Source organism: Ascaphus truei, chromosome 1, assembly GCF_040206685.1.
Source record: "Ascaphus truei isolate aAscTru1 chromosome 1, aAscTru1.hap1, whole genome shotgun sequence".
Lineage (NCBI taxonomy): Eukaryota > Metazoa > Chordata > Amphibia > Anura > Ascaphidae > Ascaphus > Ascaphus truei.
The window spans coordinates 53,872,676-53,899,670 of record NC_134483.1 but is presented as its reverse complement, the minus strand read 5'-3'; the positions used below and the strand labels follow the sequence as shown (position 1 = coordinate 53,899,670).

The following is a 26,995-nucleotide window of genomic DNA, read 5'->3' as shown; positions in this document are numbered from 1 at the left end:
GTACGATTAGCATGTCATTCTGTGAAGCTCAGACTCTCGTGCGCATTTTTGCATGCGGCCTCTTTACACCTTGTATCTCGGTTCATAATCTTTCATTTGAATCAATGTGTGTAAATGGAGTACGGGTCCTGGCAACTTTCCTTCCGCTTACTTACTATTTTCCATTCCTCTCCGGCAGAGCTTTCCAATTCCCTCCAGGTTTCATGGATAGCACCTCTCATGGTGAACCAGACAAAACAATGCTAATGTTTTCCATCACCCTGGAATACTTTTGCCTTCGGTAACACTAACATTGCTTCTTCAATTTCTGCTCACAAAATGACTGCAGCGATTACTTAGAGTTATCCATTTCACCCATATTTTTTGAAAAAAACAAGCCAATTGCCCATCGGCAATTCGACATAGCTCTCAGCGCACCCTCATTGTGAGGGCGTCACCCTCTCTTTCATCACAATCGCCCTCTTACACACATCATTTGCTCTTATGGAATTCAATCGTCCTCTTACACACATCAGTTGCTTTTATAGACTTCAATAGTATCAACCACTTGGTCACTTCCCTGCCAGAAGCAACAGCAGAATCATTCTATTACACATACTTACCCCAAACACTTGAGTGGTATTAGAGGGAGTGGGTTGTAAGAGTGTAAGAGTGCCACGTGTACAATATTCCTGCCACGGTAGACGCATTAAGCAGGTCCCTACATTACAACTGTTTAACTGCATTCTGTACAGTTCAACCTCGATGTAAGAAAAGATTAACCCTTTGAGTGCCCCAAGACGTCATCTCTATGTCACGGGGTCCGGGTGCCCCATGGAGGTGTGGCTACGTCATGCTCAAGGAAAGGGGTTTTTCTTCAGCTTAGATAGCGTCCTGCTTTCCCGCGGAGCGCAGCACGCGATCGGCAGTGAAGGGAAATGGACTCTACTTCTGGGTTAAGGGCCACCAGTCACGTGACCATGGTTGTGCCCGAGGGTGCCTAGAGTGCCACGGCACCTGCGTCACTCAAAGGGTTAATTAAAATGACACAAATACTAGCAAGAGATGCGTAAAACAATTATACATACTCCCCAAACAACTTCCCCTCCGACTATAAATGTATTTCATACATTTTGTTCTGTTAGAAGCTGCTAGTACTGGCAAATGATTAAGACAGCGTGAGCGCTATGTACCCTCTGGTCGTCTCACCCAGTGCCAACAGTCGTTATTTTTTTTTTTTTTTTTAAGGCTGCGTTATTCTGTTTCATTACAATTGTGGCACTAAATTCTCAAAGCTTGGGTATCTTGTATCTTTGGTTTTATGACAGTATGCAAGTAGCATTGGTAAATGGGATAAGTCAGGAGTTTTGTAACTTTCCCTAATAATGGAACACTTCACTATTAATAAAACTTGCGGAGGACAGCCATAGATGCTTTGTTCACATTTATAGATTTGTGTGGTCATACACACACACACACACACACACACACACACACACACACACACACACACACACACACTATGTATAGTAAGATTCCTGGACCAGGATTTGAAAAGTCGGCTCACTCAAGACATGCCCACAGAGCTGAAGAAGTCACAAACTGCAGAAAAGAGTCGTCCTGACAAACTTCTGGAGATTCAGTAGACCACCAGGTCCAAATTAAGACACAGGCCATCACAACGATACATAAGCAGAATAGTATACAGTATAATTCCTGCTCTTTTGGGGAGGGTATGCTGTGAATTCAACAAGAACGTATACGACAGCGACAGATTTAACTAGCTATTGATGAGGAACATTTTTAGTCACGTCTTTGTCTAGAGCCCTTTGCTTTTATACATACCTTGGTATTTGCCATATCCACGATATACTGGTCGCCTTTAACACATTCCATCACCGGAAAGCCATCTCTGTCAAGCACTTTAGCCTGAGAGTTACCCGACACCACAAGAATGACATCTCCAGTGTTGCTGTACTGTAAGGACTTGATCTGGTGACTGTAGGAATGTGAAACAAAAACACTTATTACAATATTACAATGGCCATCTGTGTTTCTGCAATGCAGCACACAGAACATGGGAGAAAGATCTCTCACTATGCAACATCTAAAGCTGGATTTAAAACCGGTGTCTATTTTTTTTAATACTTTTCAAATATTTAAAAGGGCAAATACCTCCAAGAACCAAGGTAAACTGATGCCAGTGGCATGCGGAGTAGGTTAAATGTAGGTGATTGATCCCATTTTTAAACAAAATCAAATAAGTTTAAAATATATATTTTAAAATACTCAATGTCCCTCTCAATCACAGTACAAGATTTGCCCACCCCCTAGGCCTGGGACCCTGAAAGGGGCAAGCTTTCTGCGGATTCTCTGTCCGTGTCTTCATTTACACAGTATACCAACTGCATTGTTTCACTTTAAGGGGAGTCCACTGACTGACCAATGTCTCTTATATTTACTGTCATAAAATGTCCTCTATGTATCTGACCATGTTTTTATGTTTGTATAATTCTTCCTTTAATGTATGTTTAAGCTGTGATTTATTCATTTTCATTCCCATCCCACCTTCCTTTTTTACCTTGTGTACCCACCTCCCTCCCAAAACCTCGATACAAACCGTCAAAGCGAAAATTGTTTTAATGTCTCCTTACTGTAGTAAGCAAATGCTTTGGAGGGTTTTTACGATCTCTCTCTGTCTGAGGTGTTTTCACAGGTATCTCGCCATGGGGAACATAAGTTAATCTAATTGGAGGTTATAGAAGTAAACAAGCACTTTGGTAAATTGGTCTCTGGCTGGGAGTAATGCAAAGTGTTTGATAACGTTGCGTTAAACCTATACTAAATTAGCTCAGTAACGACTGTTATTTTTTGCATAAACAGTAACTACCCTTAGTAAATAAGGCGTTACCCGAGGGAAAATAACATTTCTTCTTTTTGGTAATGTCCGCTTATTTGCAGATGAACCGAAGCCGAGGCCCTTTAAAAGAAGCAATCCTCCTTAAGACTTCATCCCCGGTGGCTGCGGCTGCGCGAGACACACGACAAGTACAGCCCTTTATGGGGCAGCCCCCAGTCAGCGTGTGCGCACAAGCCAAAATTGTCTTTTGGTGCGGTGGCGACATCACGACGGCGGTTCATCCAATGAGGGTGAACCCGCCGCGTGACGTCATGGCCACGCCCCCAGCCCCATCGTGATCACCTGCTCTTATCCTGACGCGCAACCACAGACCACAGGTCGCGGCTGAAACTGGGGCACGCATCGCCAGGCGCTCCAATGCAGCCATAGCCTAAAGCTGCAGACCAAGCAATAGTCTACGTGTTTTTTTTTTTTTAAATAAATCAGTTCTGTACTATGAGAAAATACTTGTAGCATTAAAAAAAAAAAAAAATACACATTTTAAAGACATTTTTAATGTATTCTAATGTAAGGCATATTTGTTCCTATGGCAACCATTTACAAAGTCACATCCCCCTCCAATTCTGAAACAGCATCACCTATTTGAGTCCTGCCCTCTCTCTAGCAGTGAACCAATTGCAACTATTGCCTGCCTGGTCACATGACCTTCCTCACAGAACGTTGGCTGTCGGGGCAGCAGAACAGGACCTATGATGCATTTAGCGAACCCCGAGTCGAATCTTCAGCGATCGATTACAGGAGAGCGGATCGATCAGCAACTTAGCTAATCTCTTGTCAGTGTGTAGAATGTATTGATGCACATTTTGAATGCAAAAAAAATAAACCCAGCTTTAACTGCAGCTTTAAGAGCGTTCTGGTGCTCCTGTAACATTCTGTAAACCTCACAAAACTACTGTAGTAGACAGATTGTTCTTGTGACCCTACTGACCAAGTCCTATTTATGAGGGAGAAGACCCTCTTTAACTGAAAAAAAAAAAAAACAATGAATTCATCTGCTTTCTCCATGAAAACAATTCCCCATCACAATACAAAGCCAACTGTAGCGTTAGAAATCTTATGGACTTGCAGCACAACTCTCCCTAAAGGAAGCTTTTCAGATGTTGCCCATCATGCTTGTGACCTTCCCTAAATGGCAAAAACCTTTTGCTGTTCTGCACAAGGCACACGGGGAGAGATTGTGACCATATCATCACATTGCTCTCATGCCTGTGGCAATCTGTGACCAAAGAGATGTTGGCATTGCATAGGCTAATTATTTTTGAGCCATAGTTGGGAGGGGTGTGCCCCGGAACAGGACTGTCATTGTCTTACCAAAAGATGCCCCTGGGTCAGAAGATTTTGCTCCAATGTTCTGGTCCCTGAGGAATGCTAAATTGCCATTGAGACAATATTAATGTGTGTGATATAACTATGAACCACATTATTCCCGTCAATAATTGGCTGCGGTGGCCAGAGCCCACTCTTTACCGACAGACTTCAGAGTTAAAGATCTCCTGACCGTGAGGGCTCTTGGCCATATAAAAAAGTAATAGCTGTTTTAAAGGGGCTTTACCTCAAAAGGACCAAAGTGTAACAGCCGTGGCATATTTAAGCCATAAAACCCAGGCGTTTGACAACTACTATTTTTTTTAATTCAACACGTACTTAATAAATAATAATTTTTCATTTAGTTTGTAAAGACGGTGCGCTGAGACTTGGGAGCGGATTGAATTCCTCTGGCTACTCCCTTATATCTGACGTCACGGGGTGTTCAACAAGAGTTTGCACACACAGGGCCTCTCTGTCTCCTCCACCCTGATCTCCATTGGCTCTCTGAGAAGTACGGGGGTGGGCTAATGGTAAAGGAAACACTAGACTGACAAACACTTCACCATTCAAAGGACCCTAAGAAATGCAATGTGCAATTACGGATCAAAGATCCAAAACCAGCTAAATTGCTCTAGCTTGGTTAGATTTGCTTGAATCCATGAGATTGTTAAATTCTTTACAAAAGGATTATTGTCCGGCTACGTTTCAATTAAATATCAACCATTCATTATTATTGAAGCCACTTCAATTGGAGAGATCATTTTTAGGCCATCATGGACAGTTCAAGTCAGTCAAGAATGGCAACTGCATTTCGATGCACAGAATGATTGAAACAACTCGCCGCACAATAAAAAAAAAACATTTTATTATCCAACAGATCGTACTGGTGATTTAAATTAACTTTCAAAACCACAAATCAATCACCATGGATGGGCAAAAAGAAGCTGAGCCGGGTTCTGCTGGCGAGTCAATACGTAAGAGAGCAGTAACGTCTGACTGGCACCAGCCTGGCAGCCAATGAGGGGGAAAGCCGTCCATCATGGCAACATTCTACTCATTCATAGGTCTGGCAGGAAACCACGTGTCCAGATCCACTGATTCAGGGGTCTTCATTGAGAAGACCAAACCAATAAACAAACCAATAAATAGGGGGCTGCAGATTATAGTTCTTGTGTACTAGCCACCTTGCATGACACACACACATATATATATATTGAGAAAGGTCCCACTGGGGTACCGAAACGTCGGTTTATGTGTCTTTTTCAATACAAAAACTTGTAATCTAACTTACCAGAGTGCTGTCTCCTGATCTCGTGTTTCAAATGGTATCGTATGATATATATATATATATATATATATACATATATATACAGTGTTCGATAAACCTATGCATTTGCACGCCCCGGGCGAGTGGATTTAACATCGTGGCGAGCTCCTATTGGCCCAAGCAGCACACGTGTGGTACTAGGTGGCGAGTAGATTTTTTTTGTTCGGCGAGTAGATTTTTTGGTGATTTGTCGACGTGTGTGTGTGTGTGTGTGTGTCTGTATATATATATATATACACACACACACACACACACACACACACACACACACACACACACACACACACACACATATATACACACACACACAGTGGTCGACAAATCACCAAAAAATCTACTCGCCACCTAGTACCACAAGTGTGCTGCTTGGGCCAATAGGAGCGCGCCACGATGTTAAATCCACTCGCCCGGGGCGTGCAAATGTATAGGTTTGAACACTGTATATACACATATATATATACACACACACACATATATATATACACACACACACACACACACACACACACACACAATATATATATATATATATATATATATATACATACACACACACACACACACACACACACACATATATATATAGATCTATATACTAGTGAAGAAGTGACATGATCTGAAAATGTCAATAAATAAATAAACATTTAATGGCCTTTTCATACTAGATTTTTGGAACTCGCAGACGTTGGAGAGTAAAATATGTATTTCCTATAAAAGGCAGTCATAAAGCAACTATGAGTCCCAGGAGGTAAATTGAGAATTTAAAAAAAAATAAACTACACAATAGACAACAGATCACATCTAACAAAGGGAAGGAGCACGAGCACGCAGTGTAGAGACAGGAGGATACATTTGTTCTGCTATCTGGAATGCCAAGGCAACAAGCCAGTGACCTATCCAGCAGAAGAAGTGAAATGTTAACGTTATTAAATTAAACAACTACAACATATTGTAAACTGCCATTGGTGCAAGAAAAAGAAGACTCTGAAGGGTATGTAATAGGTTTACTGTAGTTAAGCAAACACAGTGTTCTTGAAAATGAATATTTCAAATAACCGGGCACGGGGCTTACCAGACACTTCACATATTCCCGTAGGTGAGGATACATCCATCAATTTACATGGCAATTACTAAATATGACTATTTTGATATTGATTGATGACAAGAGATACATCCATTGAGTATGTTGTGTTGATATTTGTGTGCAAGTACGGTGATGTGTGTGTGTGTAACAAACATCTCTATTTCTTAATAACGTTGGCGAAAATCCCAGAAAATCCTCATCAGCCCCAAAGGGAGAATGATTTGCATACAGAAAAAGGATAATAAGAGTGTAAAGTATTTCCCATATCCGGACATGTTTGACAAAACTCTAGCTGATTTACTACCAACGTGTGGATGAACTGAGCAATTTTAAAATTTGAAGTGACACTGTATCCCGGACAGCCAATGAGAATGTTCAATATAGGAAAGCTGTGCCTTCTAGGAAGAAAGGGCGCTTCAAACAGCAGCATAATGAACTCTGGTACTTATTGCATTTATAAGAGTAATTCAGACATTAAAGATATGCTACACACTTCAGAAGAACTAGTAGATGGAAATCTTGGATTCTTGTAGGTCATAAATGACATAATTAATCAATATTTCCCTTTCTCTTAAACATGGCAGCACCAAGAGGTTTTGGCCGGTTTGTATTTTCCCAAAGACGCATAAAAGTTAGAAGAGCAAGTTCTACATTTCTACAGACTGCAGGCTCTCTGATCTCTCCTCAGTCATACATGAGAGATTTTACATTTAAAAAAAAAAAAAAAAAAAAAAAAAAACAACTGCTGCCTGCCAGTGAATATCATTTTATTTTATATAAAATGTTGTATATATCCATTTGTAATATTTAGGGACAAACTATGAAAGAGTGCTGCCTACCATTAAAGGTTGTTCACCTGTCCTGAATCTCCAGTAACCAGTCAACTGATAAATATGGTGATTTACCATGATAAACGTAAAATACGGGAAAAAAAATATTAATGAATCCCGATTGCATAAATGACTTTATGCTTCGTCAAGGCTAGACTCAAACAAATACTTTTTAAAGTTTACAAGATTTAAATAACTTCAGAGAAGGATCTGCAGCATATTTCAACTTGTCATATAATTCATATATTGAATTTCTGTTTGAACATTCCCCGAACAGGGTATTGCAATCCTCATACCCTGCTGTCTATTTAGCTCATTTTAGTTCAATTTAGGTAAAAACATCTCAAATTGTCTGTATGGAAATCATCCCCCTATTGCCTTAATTTAATTCATCTTTCACACTTGTGCAAGACAACACCCACCTTTGAAAAACAATTTGGTTTAACTACCCTCACATGTGCTAATTAAGTTTGTTGTACCAACCAGGTGACTTTCTAAATGTATATAAGTAAACTTACAACAGCCATTGCTGCTTGCAGCCTTTGCTCTTAAGCAGAAATGCTTTTAAGTAGAAATCTTTCAAGTAGTATGGAAGTTTAAAAAGAAGTGGAAAAAGTGGACACAATCTACTGCTTCTGATTCCTGCATTTGAACTACGCTGGAAAGGAGGTTATCATCCCACACTGCACATCTCAACACATTACTATTGCTGTGATGCCACCTTTACTTTTTATATTTACTGTAACCTCACTTATTCTCAAATTATGCACTTCCTTCCACCAGCCTCATCATGTCTCTAACTCTATTCATATTTCGCCATCTCTTACTTCACCACTTCTCAGTTCACATGAACTCCTCTCTTACCTGCGCCCTCTGTCACCACACAGTTATGCCGCCTGCACTAAAACACACCCCTACAAATCATCCTCACACATTCTCTTTCTGTCCATGCTTCTCCTCCTTGCTTCTGGGGATATCTCTCCCAATCCTGGTCCCTGCCTTATTTCTACTTGCTCTCGTCCTCGCCTTCCACATGCAACTTCTACTCCTTCTGGTGTCAACCCCTTTAACCTCATACCCATCCCCTGCCACCCTCCCTCCTCTCTCCCTTTCTCCTGTGCCCTTTGGAATGCTCGCTCCCTCTCTAACAAGTTCCTCTCTGTGCATGACTTCTTTCTCTCTCACTCCCTGCTTCTCTTTGCTATAACTGAGACCTGGCTCACTCAGTCTGACTCTGCTCTGGAAGCTGCCCTCTCCTATGGTGGCCTTTCCTTCTCCCACACTCCACGCCCTGGTGGCAGGGGTGGAGGCGTGGGGCTCCTGCTCTCCTCTCTCTGCCGTTACAGAACAGTTTCTATTCCCCCCTCTCTTGCTTTTCCCTCCTTTGAGGCTCACACAGTCCAGATCTTCTCTCCTCTCCCGGTCCATGTGGCGGTCATCTATTGCCCACCTTCCTCTACTCATCCCCCTTCTGCCTTTCTCTCTCACTTTGAATCCTGGCTCTCTTTCTTTCTCTCCTCAGACTCCCCTGTTCTTCTCCTTGGGGACTTCAACTGCCACATTGATGACCCCTCTCTCCCTTGGGCTTCCCGCTTTCTTTCTCTAACCTCTTCTTTTGGCCTTCAACAGTGGACTGCAGCCAGCACCCACAAGGATGGCCACTACTTAGACCTGGTTTTCACTAAAAACTTCTCTCTCTCCGACTTCTCCATTTCCCCTTTTCCTCTCTCTGACCATCACCTCATCTCATTTTCTCACTCTCGCTTCTCTCCATCTCCATCTCCATCTCGCCCTCGTTTTTGCAGAAACCTGCGCTCTATTAACCTACCAGCTCTTGATTCCACTTTACGCTCCTCCCTCTCCTCTCTCAGTTCTGCTTCAGACCCTGACAACCTGGTCAGGAACTACAACTCTGCCTTATCTTCCTCTCTTGATCTTCATGCCCCACTTTCTCTCTGCCGTCCTCGCCCTTCTAACCCCAGACCCTGGCTAAACTCCCACACACGCATGCTGCATTCCTCCACTCGTTCCTCTGAACGCCTCTGGAGGAAATCTCATACGCTCGCAGACTTCATTCACTACAAATTTATGCTATCCTGTTTCAACTCTGCCCTCTTTCAGGCTAAACAAACCTACTTTTCATCACTAATCAACACACACAAGTCTAACCCACGCCGTCTCTTTTCTGTCTTTGACTCTCTACTCAGACCACCCTCAGCTGCCTCCTCTTCTTCCTCCATCTCACCTCAGGACTTTGCTGACTTTTTTAATAAAAAGGTGGAGTCCATACGGCAGAACATCCCATCTGTTGCCTCCTCCCATCCCACACTGCTTCCCAACTCTCCTCCTGTCTTTCTTGACTCTTTTTCTGCTATCTCGGAGGAGGATGTATCACTGCTGATCTCCTCTTCTCCCTCTACCACTTGCCCTCTTGATCCCATTCCCTCCCATCTCCTAAAACCTCTTGCTCCTTCTATAATCCCTATGCTCACACAGATCTTTAACTCTTCCCTCTACTCTGGTACCTTTCCTTCATCCTTCAAGCATGCAACCGTTATACCATTACTCAAAAACAGCAACCTTGACCCTACCTGTCCTTCTAACTATCGACCTGTCTCCCTCCTGCCTTTTGCCTCCAAACTCCTTGAACGTCTTGTATTCTCTCGATTGCTACACTTTCTCAACACCTATTCTGTACTAGACCCTCTACAATCTGGCTTCCGCACTGCTCACTCTACTGAAACAGCCCTCACTAAAATAACTGACGACCTCCACGCTGCCAAAGACAGAGGTCATTACACTCTGCTCATATTACTCGACCTCTCTGCAGCATTCGACACCGTGGACCACCCTCTTCTTCTTCACATTCTCCATACTCTTGGTATTCGGAACAAAGCTTTATCCTGGATCTCCTCTTACCTCTCCCATCGTACCTTCAGTGTCTCTTTTGCTAACACCTCCTCCTCCTCCTCTATTGATCTCTCTGTGGGGGTACCCCAGGGCTCTGTCCTGGGACCCCTTCTCTTTTCTCTCTACACACTCTCTCTAGGTGACCTAATCACATCTTTTGGGTTTAAATATCACCTCTATGCTGACAACACACAAATTTACCTTTCAACCCCTGACCTTACACCTGCTATACAGACCAAAGTTTCTGATTGCCTCTCTGGAATATCATCCTGGATGGCCATCCGCCGACTGAAACTTAACATGGCAAAAACAGAGCTCCTTATACTACCTCCCAAACCTGGCCCTACTACATCCTTCCACATTGCTATTGGAAATACGATCATTCACCCAGTAGCCCAAGCACGCTGCCTAGGGGTCACACTTGATTCCTCTCTCTCATTCTCCTCTCATATTCAAAACGTTTCTAAAACTTGTCGCTTTTTCCTCCGCAATATCACAAAGATACGCCCTTTCCTCTTACTCAACTGCTAAAACTCTGACTCAGGCCCTCATTCTCTCACGTCTCGATTACTGCAACCTCCTGCTGTCCGGCCTTCCTACCTCTCACCTGTCTCCCCTACAATCTATCCTAAACACTGCTGCCAGAATCACTCTACTCTTTCCTAAATCTGTCTCAGCGTCTCCCCTGCTGTAATCCCTCTCCTGGCTTCCGATTAAATCGCGTATCTCACACTCAATTCTACTGCTCACTTTTAAAGCTTTACATTCTTCTGCCCCTCATTACATCTCAGCCCTAATTTCTCGCTATGCACCATCACGACTCTTGCGTTCTTCTCAAGGAAGTCTTCTTACTACCCCCTTTGTATCTAAAGCTCGCTCCCGCCTTAAACCTTTCTCACTTTCTGCCCCACACCTCTGGAATGCCCTTCCCCTCAATACCCGACTAGCCCCCTCGCTATCCACCTTTAAGACCCACCTTAAGACACATCTGCTTAAAGAAGCATATGAGTAGCACTGGATAATCATGGACACATGACACAAAGCTTGGCCCCCTGCAGAAGCACTTACTAGTATTCCCTCCTACTGTCTCTGTACGTTCTCCCTACCTACCAATTAGATTGTAAGCTCCTCAGAGCAGGGACTCCTTCCTTAATGTTACTTTTACAGTATGTCTGAAGCACTTATTCCCATGATCTGTTATTTATATTTGTTATTTATATGACATGTATTACTACTGTGAAGCGCTATGTACATTTTATGGCGCTATACAAATAAAGACATACATACATACATACATACTAGCCATGGCTGGAAGAGTTAAAAGGCCCGAGGCGAAGCAAAGGGACTCTAACCCAGCCAGGGCATTATTAGCCAGTAACGCCCTGTTCTGCGGGGATTATTACAATTATAAGCTAAATGTAGACTTATTTTTAATTTATTTATTTTTTTAATTTAATTTTTCATAAAAAGAGAAAAAGATAGACACTTTTGTAGGCATATTGATTTTTTTCATCAGAATGATAGTCTACATTCTTTTGCTTTTACTGCACATGTTTATTAAAATGAAATTGTACATACACAGTCCCCCTCAAAACACAAACACACACTGCAGTGCCCCCCCCCCGCTATGCACACAAACACACTCTGCAGCCTCCCCTCTTCCTCCTCTACACCCACAAAACACATACTGCAGCCCCCTTGTAGACCCACAAAACTGCAGACACACATACAGTACCAACAAAACACAATTTGCAGCCCTCCTCCACCTTCTGAATACTCACACTAAAGGCCCCCTCCACACCCACAAAACAGACTGCTGCCCCCAGCTACATCCACAAAACACACACCAGCAGCCCCCTCTACACCCACACACTGTAGCCCCCCTGTAAACCCACACACTGCAGATACACACGCCAACAAACAAAACACTCTGTAGCCCTCCTCCACCCTATGCGCACACAAACAAAACACTCTGCTGCCCCCCTCTACACCCACAAAACACACACCAACAGAACACATATTGCTGACACACACACACCCACAAAACACTATGCTGACCCCCCTCCCCTCCCCCTCCCTCCTCTAGACCCACAAAACACACTGCAGACAGGCAGACAAACCTTTCCCCTCATTCTCCTGTGGGAGCTCTCTGCAGGCAGGGTGGGAGGGGGGGAGTCAGTGCCTTGCTGCTACCTCCTGTCCAATCACCTCCCATGTCTGAGAGCTGCTCACTGTATGGATGAGAACTGAAAGCCGATTGGCTGAAAAACTTGGCAGGGTGCCAAAAATTCTGTGCCATTACTGAATGGATAATGCCAGGAATTTTAACCAATCAGAGAGCAGGGATTTCAATAATGCCCGGAATTTAACAGCTTTAGCCTATAATTATCCATAACGTTTTGTAGTATGGATCCTTCATCAGCATCTGACCTCTTTTCAGTTGTTCTCATATTGTGTGTATGGTGTATGGTATTATCTACTTAGTTTGTGATTAACTAAGGCCTGGGACCCGGTGCGCCCGGCGGCGCGGGCGGCCACACGCGAGTTCCCCACCAGCAGGGGAATCCTCCCGAGCCGGTCCCGGTCCCCCCTGGCTGCACAGCTCACTACACGCTGTGACGCGTCAGCCGCTACGGGATACAAGAGAATGGTGATCCCTAGCATTGACCCGTCCCGTGGTGTGGCTGTGAGCCAATGGGGAGGGGAGGCTTCGGGGGGAGGGGAGGCTTCGGGGAGCGGGGAGGAGTGTGGGGGGAAAGCAGCGTGAGTGCCTGCCTCTGTGTGTGTGTGTGTGTGTGTGCCTGAGTGTGTGTGTGTGTGCCTGTGTGTGTGTGTGTGTGTCTGCGTGTCTGCGTGTGTGTATGAGTGCCAGCCCGAGCCCGTGGAGGGAGGGAGGGAGGGGGGGGAGAGTAGCGAGTCCCTCCGCTCAAGCCATGCCCCCCCTCCAGCTCAAACCTCCCACTCCCGCCCACCTCCCGCTCCGGCTCCCTACAGACCGCATATCGCGGTCTGTGTCTGTCAGCGCCCCGCCTGTCTGCAGTGCGGGAGCGCTGACGGAGGGAGCGGGGCCTTAGCCTGCATGATCAAGCGATTCATGGACATACAACTCAAACTAATGTTGTTTTATACAATGTGTAACGTTAAAAGCTTTCTGCTCGCATTGCAATTGGCTCATTTATATTTATACATTTTATGGTCATCTTTTCGTCTAACAAATTGTTCTCATTCCAAGCTCCACGTGTACTGCAGCAGTGGTTTGCTGGCGCTTTCAGTAGTGAGAGAGTTAAAAGCATACAGTATAAATACACATTTTCTACTACCATTAGTTTTCCCAATGAAAACATGAAAATCTGGAGGTAGGTCACCCAGCACGAGTCTAATTAATAACAGCTTCAGAATATTAAACTGCTGCTTCGAACTATATCAAGTTACGCACACTTTGTCACCCTGGATGTTAATTCTTCCCTATAAATCAGTACTCTGAAATAGAATGCTTTTAAAGCACGCTGCTTCCCAGTGTGTTAAATAAAAAAATAATTGTATATGTAAATGTGGAGCTAAAGAATGATTCAACGCTATAACTAATACGGGTAAGATTTATGACAACAGTGCACTGGGATAAATGTACAAATGAAACAACAGAAAAATGTAAAACAAAGATTACAATAGTTCCCAAGTAGCTGCACTCAAAGTCTAGCAAATTATAAGACTATAATGGTCAGGGTAATCAATTGTCCCATTTTAGGAGATAACAGCTCTCACTGCAAAATGACACACTAAGATGGTATCTAATATATGACGCAAAATACATTTTATTGCATTATAACTGCGACGATATTAAATATATAATATATATACACACACACAATGTTAAAATCCCCAGATGGGCGGCTCAATAATGATTCTTGGGAGACATAAGATACACACTTGTATCAACCCCATACGAAGAATGCGTTGACATACGAAACGTGCGTAGGGTTTTAGGACGTCATGACGGTGACTTCAACGAAGGAGGCGGCTTGATTGTACCTGCTCCGGTATCCGGAAGTATCCCGCGCGTATCTCCGTTCCCATCACCCACTGATATGGTTGTATGGCGGTGGTTTCTATTTACTAGTATATAGAGTGTGGCCATACCGGCATTTACTCTGATTCTGCTGTGTGTGCGCATGTGTGCTGTGCCAAGTCTTTGATTGCCAGCAATGTTCTGTGTCACTTGTATTACATGCTCTGAACTCTGTATTTATCATCAAGAAGCAGTAGTTACTACATGACACAAAACACTGACTTTGTTGCCATGAACAAGGGCAGACAATACTAGACAAATGATTCAACATTCAATGTGTGAAAAAGTATGTGAACCTTTACATTCCGTACCAGGTGGCACCCCCTTGAGCACCAATGATTTCAACTAAGCATTTCCTGTAACTGCTGGTCAGTCTCTCACATCGGCTTTGAGGAATTCCTCCTTACAGAACTGCTTTAACTCTGTGACATTTGAGGGCGTCCTTGCATGGACAGTTTGCTTCATGTCCTACCACAACATTTTGATGGGGTTTAGGTCCCGACTTTGACAGCTATTCCAAAATGCGGAATTTCTTTTTCTGCAGCCATTCTTTTGTATATCTGCTTGTATGTTTAAATCTCTGTCTCGCTGCATGACCCACGTTCGGTTCAGCTTCAGCTCACGGACAGCTGGCCTGACCTTCTCCTCTAGAATCTTCTGATACAATGCAGAATTCATGGTCGTGCCAATGATGGCGAGCCATCCAGGTCCTGAGGCAAGAAAGCAGTTCCAAACCATCACACTCCAACAACCATGCTTGATGGTTCGGATGAGATTCTTCTGTTCGAACACAGTGTTTTGTGGATCATCTGTGCTCTTTGGACAACTTCAGATGGGCAGCAATGTTTCTTGTTTCCTCCTGGCTATCCTTCCATAAACACCAGTCTTCTTCTGATAGTTATGAACACGCACATTAGCAAAGGCGAGAGTGGCCTGCAGATCCTTAGAAATAGTTTTGTAACCCTTTCTAGACTGATGAGCATTAAAAACTGCTTTTCTGAGGTCCTCAAAGATTTATTTTGATCGTGGCATGACTTGTTTCCTCACACCTGTATGGTGAAGACCAAATGCACAAAGTTTCTGATCTTTATATAGGGTCGGGCCTCCCAAACCCAAAACTCTACCTAATTATTTCAACTCCCGATTCTAATTAACCCCTTTAGATGATAAAACAATAGTTTCACTTACTTTTGCACATACTCTGACTCTTAATTACTCATTGTTTAATTAATACATCATTTTGATTCAAAAGACACGGACTTGGTTAATATAAACCATATTGGCTATTATGCCACGCATAATGCAGCATTTGATTACCTTTGATTACCTTTATTGAAAATGAATTACCTAAGCTGACAAATCAATTGGTTCACCTGCGATTGATCAGCAAAATCCTTTTTTCCCAGGGTTCACTAAATGACTACCTTACAGTTTCAAATCAATCCTTCACTCAGTGTAACTCAGCAGCTACAATGTATTCTTATATTAGCAAGATAACATTATCTATTGTTACAGTTTTACAACTCAAACTACTGGGAATACAGGCAAAAAATTATCACAAACAGGAAATATTAAATATTAAAACTCAATAAAAATGGCATCAAGATTTTATTTTTTTAACTTATATTTTTATTAGGTTTTTCAAACAGAAATGGGAAGGGATACATTAAAAAAGGGAGGGGGGGTTACAACCATTTTGTATCAAATTTCTAACAAACAGCAATAGCCACATTACATATCATACAACATTTAATGTTTGATGTTTGATAAACACCCTATTTTACATTCAGCACTCCTATACTCTCTCTCCCTCCGGGATCACACCCCTATCCAACATCCCAAGGGCCCCAGACCCTATTATACTTCCTTGTGGTATGATTCAGAAATGAGGTAAGTTTCTCCATTAATTGAACATAATTGACCCTTCTAATAACCGCTCTTCTAGAGGGCGGGAGTGTCTTTTTCCATGCCACACCTAGCCGCCGTTAGGATATACAGAATCAATTTAACTGTATGGTGGCTCACATCTTCCATGGGTTTTGCCAGAATAATTAAAATTGGATCTAGCGGAATCTTGATGTCCGTCACATCCTTCATTAGTCTCAGAACTGTCCTCCAGTATGTCTGCATTACTGGACAATACCACCAAATGTGTGCCAGGTCTCCTATCTGTCCACATCCCCACCAACATCTATCAGAGGTCCCTGGGAACATCTGCTTTAATCTTTTGGGGGTGTAGAACCAACGTAGCAAAATGTTATATATACAGCTCAACCCCCTTAAAACGCTGTGCTTGGGGTCCAAAGAATCACATGGCGTTATACGCGAATCGCTTTTGAAATAATGTACAATTGTATGCATTGTACAATAAAGTATTTAAGAAACCAATAATTGTGTTGTAAAGCATTCATAAATACGAAAATTAGGAGCCACACTAGCATCGTGTTATAAGCGGATTCGCGTTGTAACGGATCGCGTTATAAAGGGGTTGAGCTGTATTCTCTTTTGTTACCGTACATATAGAGGTTTTACCCGCTTTCTCCCATAGATCTTCCCAGTCCTCCCTTGTTACTTCACTCTGGTAGTCCAGAGCCCACTGGTCCATATATTTATGGGCCGGGGTATCCTTTTTTGAGCTTAAACCCCGGTACAAAGATGATATCAAACCTCTTTGGTATTTTTTTGTTTTACATAAATCTTTGGATCGTGTATATCTAGGAAATTCCTCATCACAGAGACCCTGGCAAACAAAGTTAAGAGTTGAATTTCAAAATAAAAAAAATAAAATTATTATCTAATACTACAGAATTGATTTAATTTTTTTTTTTTAAATACCATGCAGGCTATTGCTTGGAGTGCTCCTTTAAGGAAAGACTGGTTTTGATTCAAGAAGGTTATCATAAAAAAACATGGAATTTCCGTAAATATCATTGGGGTTTACAGTTTCATGCTACTTTACATACATACATACATACAAATACTGTAGCTACACACACAGTGTATTTCAAATGTTAGCAGTAACATTTCTCAGACTATTGCCAGTATTACAAAGAAACACTTAGCTTGTGTACATGTTTGTCTTATGTCCATATTATAGTCTCCCTGTATTCTGAATTGCTTGTATAGTTACACAATTACGGAGCAGAATCCATGGTTAGCTCACAATAAAACTAATGGATAGCAGCTGTTTGCCGTGAATCATGTTAGACAGACGGACAATATATTACCTTATATTATTAGATTTTTTTTTGGGTGGTGGCCCCTAAGGAAGTTGGTGAAGTTGTTTGTTTTGGGGGTTTTGCACAAGCTAAATCGGGACCTTTGAACAATAATAATAAAATGTGTTTTTATTGGACTGTGCAGCTGAAATATCTACTGATTTTTATATAAAGACTTACGTCCAGGGTATGAATTGCAAAGGGAACAACTTGCTACCGATTATGTCTTAATCTCTTAATTAATGTACAAGTATCTACATATACTGGATCAATGGGAAAAGAAAACGGACATCACTGAGATATCACGTATTTTCTTCCTTCAAAATGAATAACGATTGCAAGTTCCATTGAGTGTTAATTGGAAATATACACATTTCTGAAACAGAAGCTTATATGTATGTATGTATCCATAACCAATACATTCAGCGCTGATGTCAACAATAAAAAAGGTACGTACCATTCGCACGGCTGAAGCGATCGAAACGCTTGAAGAGATCCATCCATTCCTGCAAAATCCCAAAACCGGACATCATAGTCCAATCCCCCAGTCACCAGACGAGCCCCCGAGGGGTCTAATCCCAAGGCAGAAACCTATAAGAGAACAGAGACTCTGTGTTCATATTAACTGTATATAAAATAATAAATACATCCCAATTTATGCATACATCTCAGTTGAAGTATAGCACCAATCATGGAGTAATTGAATTCAATAGATTAAAACATTTTACTGCAGTGGCATACCCATAGGATTAAAACATGGTTAAAAGCAGGATTTGAACTGGGTATCCCCTGGAGCCAAGCAGCGCACATATTAGATTGGGGGCACCTCTTGGTTTCTGAGATGCTCACCGGTGAGGTCATCGGTATTTCTTCAGTAAATTTAATTGGCCATCCAATACGAAACCACAAAAGATGTTGCGGCTTCCTCTTGGCCCACATTGTGTTTCCCCTAAAGGGAGTTTAAAGCTGGTAACTTGACAGGCAAATATCTCGGGAAACATGCGGTCCACAGAGCTGAGCCCTACAATTTTTTGCTCCGGTTCAAACCCTGTTAAAATATATAGAGATCTATAGATATAAACAAAAAAGGGAAGCGCATGCTCCAAGTACAAATGCATAAAAATAGATAATAAAAAATATTGGATACTAAAACCCCAAAAACCCAATTAAAGGGTAAAGACACAAAAAACACAATACAATCCCATGGAAGTCCAATGTGGTCATGCAGTGTGAGCTGCACCACAGAATGTCAGATCAACATAGTACCACTCAGACTTTGGACTGACAATCACAAAGTCTGAGTGGGAATTAGAATGTCTATGTAAAATCCCAATGAAAGGAAATCCAATTTAGTGCTGTGTATAAGTAACTGGGTATCCACAGGGAACGTAGTAAGTTGGCATGGGAATCAGTGTGTGTGTGTGTATGTATGTATGTATGTATGTATGTATGTATGTATGTATGTATGTATGTATGTATGTATGTATATATATATATATATATATATATATATATAGGTACCATGTTAAAAATGGTTATTGAGGCAAAAAGTGACACTGTGTGCTCATTTGCATGTCATTTCCCATAATCCCTTGCTGCAGTGGAAGTGCTGTATGCTGGGTGATAATGGGGAAAGGTGGGGTTGCAGACCTGCCTAAGACATGCAGATGAGCATACAGCTATATTTGCATATTTGCTTTCCTGTGGAGGGGTTTTGTCACTTTTTTTACTCACCATAACTTAACTCAGTATTATGGTTTATATATATATATATATATATATATATTTTTTTTTTTTTTTATTATTATTATTATTATTATTTATTTTAATAGTTTTTTTTTAATTGGATTTTTATTTATTTAAATGCAGACAAGAGAAATGTCAAATATTTAAAGCCACAATCCAAAGTCTTAAATGAAAATGGTAATTTCTATGCAATTGCTGTGTATTGTCACACACCATTGTTAACCCTATAAACGCTAAAGAATTTAAATGTGTTATGTACTGATTTTATCTCGTGAGCAATGTTGAGCTTTCTAAATTCCCCGATTCCTTTCATTAAGAAAGAATTGAAACGTTGCAAGTGTACCATTTACCAGCTGTTTTAATTTACCAAACAGCTGAGCTTCCCTCAAACAAAAGCAGAGACCATTTGGGTGGGCTAAACAAACCTTCAAACACCTTTCAAATACCTTCTGGAAGCTGTTGAAACGCCATTGCAAGAGCAGAAACGCACCCAGGAATGGTGATACCATCCAATAATTGTGTATGGAAGGCAACACTACATACATGCTGGATAGATAAAGCATGCACAATTTTACACGTTACACTGCCCTCAGATACGTACAAAATGGGAACACTTGTCCCTAAAATATACAGCTGCTGTGTGGTGGCTCAACGTCTCCTTTCATCCATTGTTTAAAACAGAACAACATAATAAAAGGCAACAATGTTTAAATGTGCAAGATGCTACGGTAAAAGGAATCCTCAAAAGTGTATTGTCGAAGCCAGTAGTTTTCATCCTTTGGTTAAGGAACCCTAGAATTATATTGTGAAATTCTGGGGAACCCCAACCCTCTCTCTCCCCCCCCCCCCCCAACCCACCACACACCATCTCCCTTACACTCCCTCCTTCTCCCCTCACTCGCACAGGACCCACACCTCTCACCTTAGGATGAGGAGGTCTCCAGTGCTGTGCATGTCCGGGGACTCCCCAGCTCCTTCCTCCTGTCGGGTAGAAGTTGGGCTCAACTTCCATACACTGTGCATGCAATGTATTGTATATAACGTACACCCTGTTCATTGATGTAACTGTATTTGTAACCATGTATTTCTCATATTAACTATGTCCAGGACATACTTGAAAACGAGAGATAACTCTCAATGTATTACTTCCTGGTAAAACATTTTATAAATAAATAAATAAGACCTGTCTTAGACATGTGTATGTGCTCACAAGTGGTATTTGTATTACAGTATACTTGGTGCAGAATGTTAGACTTGAGGGCTTCCGATCTAGCACAGATTATTTGACATATCTCAATATACTGTAATGTTATCCCCAACCAACTCCTGCTACAGACACTACCCAAGTCTATAACTGGTACAGAGTAAAATCAGAATACTTTGACACAGGGTGAAAATGTATAGTGTGAATTATAGGCTGTAGGAACTTTGTATAAGGGGAAATGACACCTGAGTAATGTTGAAATATTAATTTATTAAAATGAACTATGGCAGCAAGAGCTTCTTTCATCTTTACTTTAATGCCGACACTGGGAATGACTGTTGTATTGTATATACTTTTAGTTGGGAGTAATACGGAGCTATAAATAACCTGCTTGTCTAAATCAAAGGAATTAATGTATAGCATATTACCAAGCTGGAGACCACAAGTGATATCTAGTATAACTATTTCAGATGTGAAGAAGCTCTATCTTTGCCGTGGATTTATATACAGATGACTTGCTGTAGGGGAAACGTCCATGGCTCCAGTTCAAAAAGGGATCATTCTGATTTAAAAACACAGCTTTTGATCACATTTTAATGCTAATATATATATATATATATATTTATTTTTTAAGTTATGGTGGGTGAAAAAGGCGACAGAAAACCTTCACCGTTAGCATATAGCCAATAAAGAATATCACTTGTGAGCACATTCACATGTTTTAGACAGGTCTGCAACCCTGCCTTTCAACCATTATCACCTCGCATACAGTGCTCCCACTGCAGCAAGGGATTCTGGGAGATGACATGCAAATGAGCACACAATATGTCACCTTTTGCCTGGAATATCCATTCACATGGAGCCCATTTAAGCTGATGTATCGCCGTTCACACAGCTTTTAAAAACAGCATGGGACTAGCAAAGCAAGTTTGAACCACTCACAGACATGTTTCAACCTTGATGGGTATCATCAGGGTGAGGTTGGTTTATACTTGCTTTGCAATATTTCTAGGCTGGGTAGGTTTACCATACATTTTAAGTTATGGTGGGTGAAAAAGGCGACAGAAAACCTCCACCGTTAGCATATAGCCAATAAAGAATATCACTTGTGAGCACATTCACGTCTTAGGCTGAGGCCCCGCATGCTACTGCAGCGCCCGCTGTGGCGGACGCTGCAGGGACGAGAGCCCTCCCCTCAATGGCGCCGGGCCCGCTGCGAGGGAGGGCCGCAGCGCTGTGGCGAGAGTTTCTCCTGCTCTCAATAGAATTGAGAGCAGGAGAAACATGGAGAGCAGGAGAATTGAGAGACATGTCTGTGAGTGGTTTAAACTTGCTTTGCTAGTATATATATATATATATATATATATATATATATATATATATATATATATATATATATATATATATATACATATACACACATACTTTGTGTGTCCCTGATCACTTAAAAATGACTTCCTCCTGACCCCTTACAAATCTCTGCATCGTTGTCTCTGCACGTAACTTGTCCCTCTTATGATATTTATTGTCTTGCCCAAGTTACACCGAATCCTACATTGCAGGAGTTATTACCCCATGGATAGTTCCAGGCACCCGTAACAAAAAGGGTTAAAGCATTGCTTTAAACACAAACAAATGCTAACAAATAGAGGTGTTCTATGGTTGATCGCTTTCCCTTACTCACAATTTCTGTGTGTCTTTGTAAGTGAGCACTGAATACCCTTGGGAGAAGAGTGACCGACTTCAGTCCCCAACACAAAACCAATTCATCAAAAATAACACTCTCCTCCTTTTATCTTTGATGGAGAGCAAATACATTAATCACTAGAGAATTTTTATGTTTCCTCTGCTGGTCAGTGTAAAAATTCCCATACAAAAAGGTCAAGGTTTTTATGTACGATTTAGGAGCTAATTTTAAGTCCCGGTTTGTGACCGCAGAACCTTCTTGACCCATGTCTTGCTCTACAGAGTAGATCAGTGCTGTGATTAAGAAGCAATTTTAAACCTTCAGTGATGCAAAGCTGGCTCACAGTGCATGTGCACACGTGCAACACTATAGTATCAGCTCATTTATCTTGCAGGAAGCCCAGTAAACAACAAAGAGGAGAGTAGAAAATGAATCTGCAAGTACTTCATCTGCATCTTCATCTATCCTCAACTAAATCTCCAAGCAGAAGGTAAAGCAGGAATGGGACGCATGGGAAGGACTCAAGGTTCACAAAATGAGAGATGGCGTGGGATGAGAACATACAGGGAATGAGTAATGATCAACCTAAAATAGAAGACGTAAATGTGTCCTTGTTAATGACAATTAATATTGCGGAAGAAGCATTTCTCTTCGTTGTGCTCGCCAAGAAGAGGCGCGTTCCTTGCATTGTAGAGTTATATTTATATAGCGCCACAGTGCTCTATGCAGCGTTTTACAAAATTGTATTGTATGTCTTTATTTATATAGCGCCATTAATGTACATAGCGCTTCAGGAGAGAATGAGGGCCCGAGTCAGAGTTTTAGCAGTCGAGCAACAGAGGAAAGGGCGTACAAAATGACAATATAATCAAAATAAAAAGTACAAACAATGGGGATAAAGCCTGACATGTAAATGGCAAAATAGATTGTGGCAAGGGGCTTCCTTTGCCCTATGTGGCAGTCATGGAGACCAAGGTCATCTTCAGTCAGTTGTAGAGGTTTGAAAAGGAAATGAGGAGAATGCTGTAGTTTATATGGAGATTAATAGGAAGCCAGCAGAGAAAATTCAGGAAGTCAGACGCCGATACACGTCTAGAAGCGCAGAAGATGAGGATTCAAGCAGCTGCATTTTAAATGGATTGTAATGGAGAGAGGTTTTGGGTAGGAAGGCCGAAAAAAAGAATGTTGCAGTAGTCAATACGGGAGAGAAAAAGGGCATGCATTCGTGTTTTGGGGAAGAAAGTTTTGGAAGGAAGGGCCATATCTTAGCAATGATGCGAAGGAAGAAACCGCAACTTTAGTACAAGTATTTATATGTGGGGAGAAGGAAAGTGAGGAGTCGAATGTAACCTCTAGGCAGCATGCTTGAAGGCTGGGTGAATAGTAGCGTTATTGATTGAAATGGGGAAGGGAACACTGGGGACAGGCTTGGGAGGGAATAGGAGGAGCTCTGTCTTAGCCATGTTAAGCTTGAGGCGACGAAAGGACACCCAGGCCAAGATTGCAGATAAGCATTCTGTAGTTTTTGACTGGGCAGGTGTAGATAACTATAGTTGTATCATCAGCATGCATAGAGGTGAGGCAGTGCCACGGATGCCAAGAGAATGAAGAGTGTGTAGAAGAGGGTGGTCAACAGTATCACAAACGGAGGAGAGGTGAAGAAGAATCAAAAATAGAGTAGTTTCCTTGAGATTTGCCAATAAGGTCATTAGCTACTGTACCTTGGGGTTAGCGCGGTTTCTGTTGAGCATACTCTGCCGAAGCCTGATTGGAGAGGGTCAAGCAGGTTATGGGCGTTCAGAAAGTGACGTATACATAAACAACTTGTTCCAGAAGTTTAGCGGCAAGAGGGAGACAGGGTGATAGTTAGAAAGTGAGGCTAGGGCAAGGGTGTTATCCTTAAGAAGAGGGAAAACCATAGCATGCTTAAAAATCATACATTGTCATTTACAAAGAATGTTGCCTCACTTTATAAATGCCAGGATTGGAAGGGGTTAAAAAAAAGCCTGCCTGTATCTGTGTTTTAAGCTACAGGACACACTTGAAAACACAACGTCTTATTTCAATGTTCCTATCCTAGTAAATTATTTGAAATAAATGAACTCAATAAAATGTTCTTTTCTACTTGCGAGAGCGTCAGTGGTTGATCCCGTTTCAATGTGTGTCAACAACTTTAACTTAATTCAGCACGGTCAACTCAGCCAAGTTTATGCACATTGAAGGCAATGTATGTAATTGCATAAATCAACACATAATTTGCAATTTAATACTGTAACGCTACATAACGAGTCCCAACAAATACATATACCTTCTTTTCAAAATCACAGCATATTTCGTAGGGAAAGTGTCTACTTGCTTTCTATTTTGGGGGAAATTATAATAGCAAAGTAATGCCAGGCACGTAGAAGAACGTCTATTTTTTTTTATAACCGCTACATATAGTACAATATCGATCACTGTAGCTATGCAATCACCGCAGCAGCGTTCATTCCTTAGCTATACACAGAAACTTGGTCATCCACATACAATAATACTGTAGCTTGTCCCAAAAAACAGATCCACTCTTGATTTTAGACAGTGCAACAAACTTTTCTTGGATAGATAGATAGATAGATAGATAGATAGATAGATAGATAGATAGATAGATAGATAGATAGATAGGAGACATACGTCCCAATGGTGGCCCTCATTTTCGTTTGTTTAATTTAGTAAATTTTCCTAAGCTTCTGTGAAACCTTATATTACATCTGATTCATGATATTCCATATTTAAGGAGAACCTTGCGTGTGAGCAGTAAATTCCTATTTGCTACCATTTTTGCTGGAAGGCTGAACTATAAACCTACCAACTTGAGTGATGTATGGATCACACCTGCCCTCTCTGCCCCCCAGCAGCAGAGATGAGGCTTGTGCTAGTATCCCTCTCTCTGAAGCAAATGCCTCCTCCCAGTACCTAGTCGACATTCTTTATGTATTTGAAATATCAGGATGCATTATTTATCCCCGACTCCCTTCTTTTCTGTGTCTGTTTAGGCCCTTTCCATCACGCAAAGCAAACCATGCACCATTTTTATTCTCCATGGCCCCATCTTTATTTGACATCCTTGTAGTGCTATGGCCTCCAAAACAGAAAACAGTATTGCACTGTGGCGTATATACCCCTACAAAACGCGGTATCCATTGCATACGCTATAACAGGTGTGTGCAAACTAGGGGGCGGGCCCCCAATATTTTTTTGGGGGGCGCGATGGTTACAGAGGCCCCGCGCTCTTCCAAGGCATTTAAATTAAATACCGGGGGACCGCTCTAGGCCTCTGCAACGTCACTTACCGCGATTCAGTCGGCTTCAGCAACGCGGCGTCATGTGACATCACGTCACATGACCCCGCTGCGTCATTTGACGCTTCAGACCAGGTAAGGGGGGAGCGAGCAGGTGGGCCCCAAGGCAAAAACTCTGCGCAGCCCTGCTCTATATTTGTGTTTCTGGTCTCTGGGCGGTTAGGTTTCAGGGTTAAAATGAAAACAATGCAGTACAAATGTAACTGATTTTCGCCATGAATTCTTCCTTCTTCCTGAACCGAGGACACTTAATATGCGTTAGAAAAGCTCCCAACAGTAGTGCTAAAATTCTATGGAGTGTGACACAGCGAGTGCTCCTTTGCATGTCATTTCCCAGAATCCCTGGCTGCAGTGGAAGCACTGTATGCTAAGAGATAATAGGGAAAGGCAGGGTTGCTGACCTGTCAGACATGTGAATGTGCTCACAAGAGATATTTTTATTTGCTGTACTAAAGCAAAAGAATATGAATCAGCGGAAACGGGTTACTTTGCAGAGTGAGGAATCTCTGAACACACTAAATCATAGTGTACTAAGGATATCCCACTCCACCCACACTCTAAAAAGCCACCCTGCTTCATGTGAATTTATAAATGGAGGGTTCATTACAGGCATTCCTGTTTATTGAAAGTACTATATTGCAGGGGAAGCTTGTCAACAGCTCAGTTCACGCCACCCCACCCTAGAAGTCAAATGATTAGAAATTGTAACATTAACTAGCTAATGTCACCCACACCTTCATAATTTGCTTCCTAAAAGGAATGTGGAAGTCACTTTGCAATAACTGATATTTCATTCTAGTGGAGCGTTATATACAGTATGATGTATCTTCCAATGTGCTCAAAACCAACACAGGGTCCGCAGACATAAATGCAAGCCATATAAAAGTAAAAAACGTAGTCTCGTTAACAGATCCACATCGTGTAATTACCACAGGAGATTTAAAAAAAAAAAAAAAAACGAACAACTGGAAACCCAGCAGGGCAGCCCCGGTCTGCATGGGAAACGTTTCTTAGGCAAAGGCTGCTGTCCTGCCTCTTCTGGAGAGGTCATCTGCGTCCTCTAATAAATCCCCTTTATTTGCCCTTTTTTATTAAGATCACATACAGAAAAACTGTCCGGTAGTTCATTTAAGGCAATTTTTTTATTTTATTTTTTTATACCGTAAAAAAATAATAAAATAAAAAAAATGGGTGTGGGATAGAGATTGTTATAGATATATATCTATATCTATATGTAGAGGTATCTATACCATGTTAGCTGAGCTTTAATAATCAAAAATGAATAGACGATACCGTTCTGTGGCTAATGAAATGCTTTTATTTGTGCGAGCTTCTCTGATCTCTTCTTCCGGCGGTGTTACAATGGATAAAGCAAGAA

The 26,995-nt window shown here is 41.7% G+C and overlaps 1 protein-coding gene across 2 annotated transcripts in view; it reads right to left on the bottom strand.

Moving 5' to 3' along the window:
• WDR70 (WD repeat domain 70) overlaps positions 1-26,995 on the bottom strand; it is a 344,061-nt gene that overhangs the window by 247,741 nt on the left and 69,325 nt on the right. The window contains exons 1-3 of one of the 2 annotated variants that reach the window (XM_075588456.1): positions 20,311-20,415; positions 18,100-18,233; positions 1,825-1,978 (exon numbers count right to left, since the gene is read on the bottom strand). In XM_075588456.1, the coding sequence (XP_075444571.1) occupies positions 1,825-1,978; positions 18,100-18,233; positions 20,311-20,400 (378 nt within the window). In that variant the 5' untranslated portion in view covers positions 20,401-20,415. Of the gene's footprint in view, positions 1-1,824; positions 1,979-18,099; positions 18,234-20,310; positions 20,416-26,995 lie in introns of those variants that run through there. The other variant, XM_075588451.1, reaches the window with a different exon arrangement.